Source organism: Etheostoma spectabile, chromosome 24 (assembly GCF_008692095.1).
Source record: "Etheostoma spectabile isolate EspeVRDwgs_2016 chromosome 24, UIUC_Espe_1.0, whole genome shotgun sequence".
NCBI lineage: Eukaryota > Metazoa > Chordata > Actinopteri > Perciformes > Percidae > Etheostoma > Etheostoma spectabile.
Genome location: NC_045756.1, coordinates 15684402 through 15684922, shown reverse-complemented (window position 1 = coordinate 15684922; position 521 = coordinate 15684402). Strand labels below are relative to the sequence as shown.

General features: G+C 43.2%; 1 protein-coding gene and 1 pseudogene across 1 annotated transcript in view; both read right to left on the bottom strand.

Annotated features, from left to right (window-relative positions):
- The window catches only part of LOC116673702 (gastrula zinc finger protein XlCGF8.2DB-like), a 325201-nt pseudogene that overhangs the window by 16076 nt on the left and 308604 nt on the right, over positions 1-521 (bottom strand).
- The window catches only part of LOC116673715 (NACHT, LRR and PYD domains-containing protein 12-like), a 6600-nt gene that overhangs the window by 4022 nt on the left and 2057 nt on the right, over positions 1-521 (bottom strand). The window contains 1 exon segment of the mRNA XM_032505950.1: positions 166-521. This exon segment is cut by the window's right edge and continues 9 nt beyond it. Coding sequence (XP_032361841.1) covers positions 166-521 — 356 coding nt within the window.

Sequence of the window (521 nt, the reverse complement as noted above, 5' to 3'; positions counted from 1 at the left end):
GACTTGGAGCTGAGAACTGAGGACAGAGCTTCAAAGCTTCTCTTTGACAGCTTACAGACACTCAGCCTAAAAGATAAAAAGTAAAATATGAGAAAACAATTACAACTAATTTGTTTCTTAATAAGGAAAACTCCATTTAATCTGCATAGCTGCGTGTGCATGTACAGCGCTTTGTTGGAGGCTTTGACCACTGGCAGCAGCCTCAGAAGAGCCTCCTCTGAAGCAGAGTATTTCTTCAGGTCAAACACGTCCAGATCTTCTTCTGATGACAGTAAGATGAAGACCAGAGCTGACCATTGAGCAGGAGACAGTTTATCTGTGGAGAGACTTCCTGAACTCAGGAACTGTTGGATCTGCTCCACTAGAGAATGATCATTCAATTCATTCAGACAGTGGAACAGATTGATGCTTCTCTCTGCAGACAGACTCCCACTGTGAATCTTTTTGATGTACTCCACAGTTTTCTGATTGGTCTTTGAGCTACTTCCTGTACGTGTCATCAGACCTCGTAGGAGACTCTG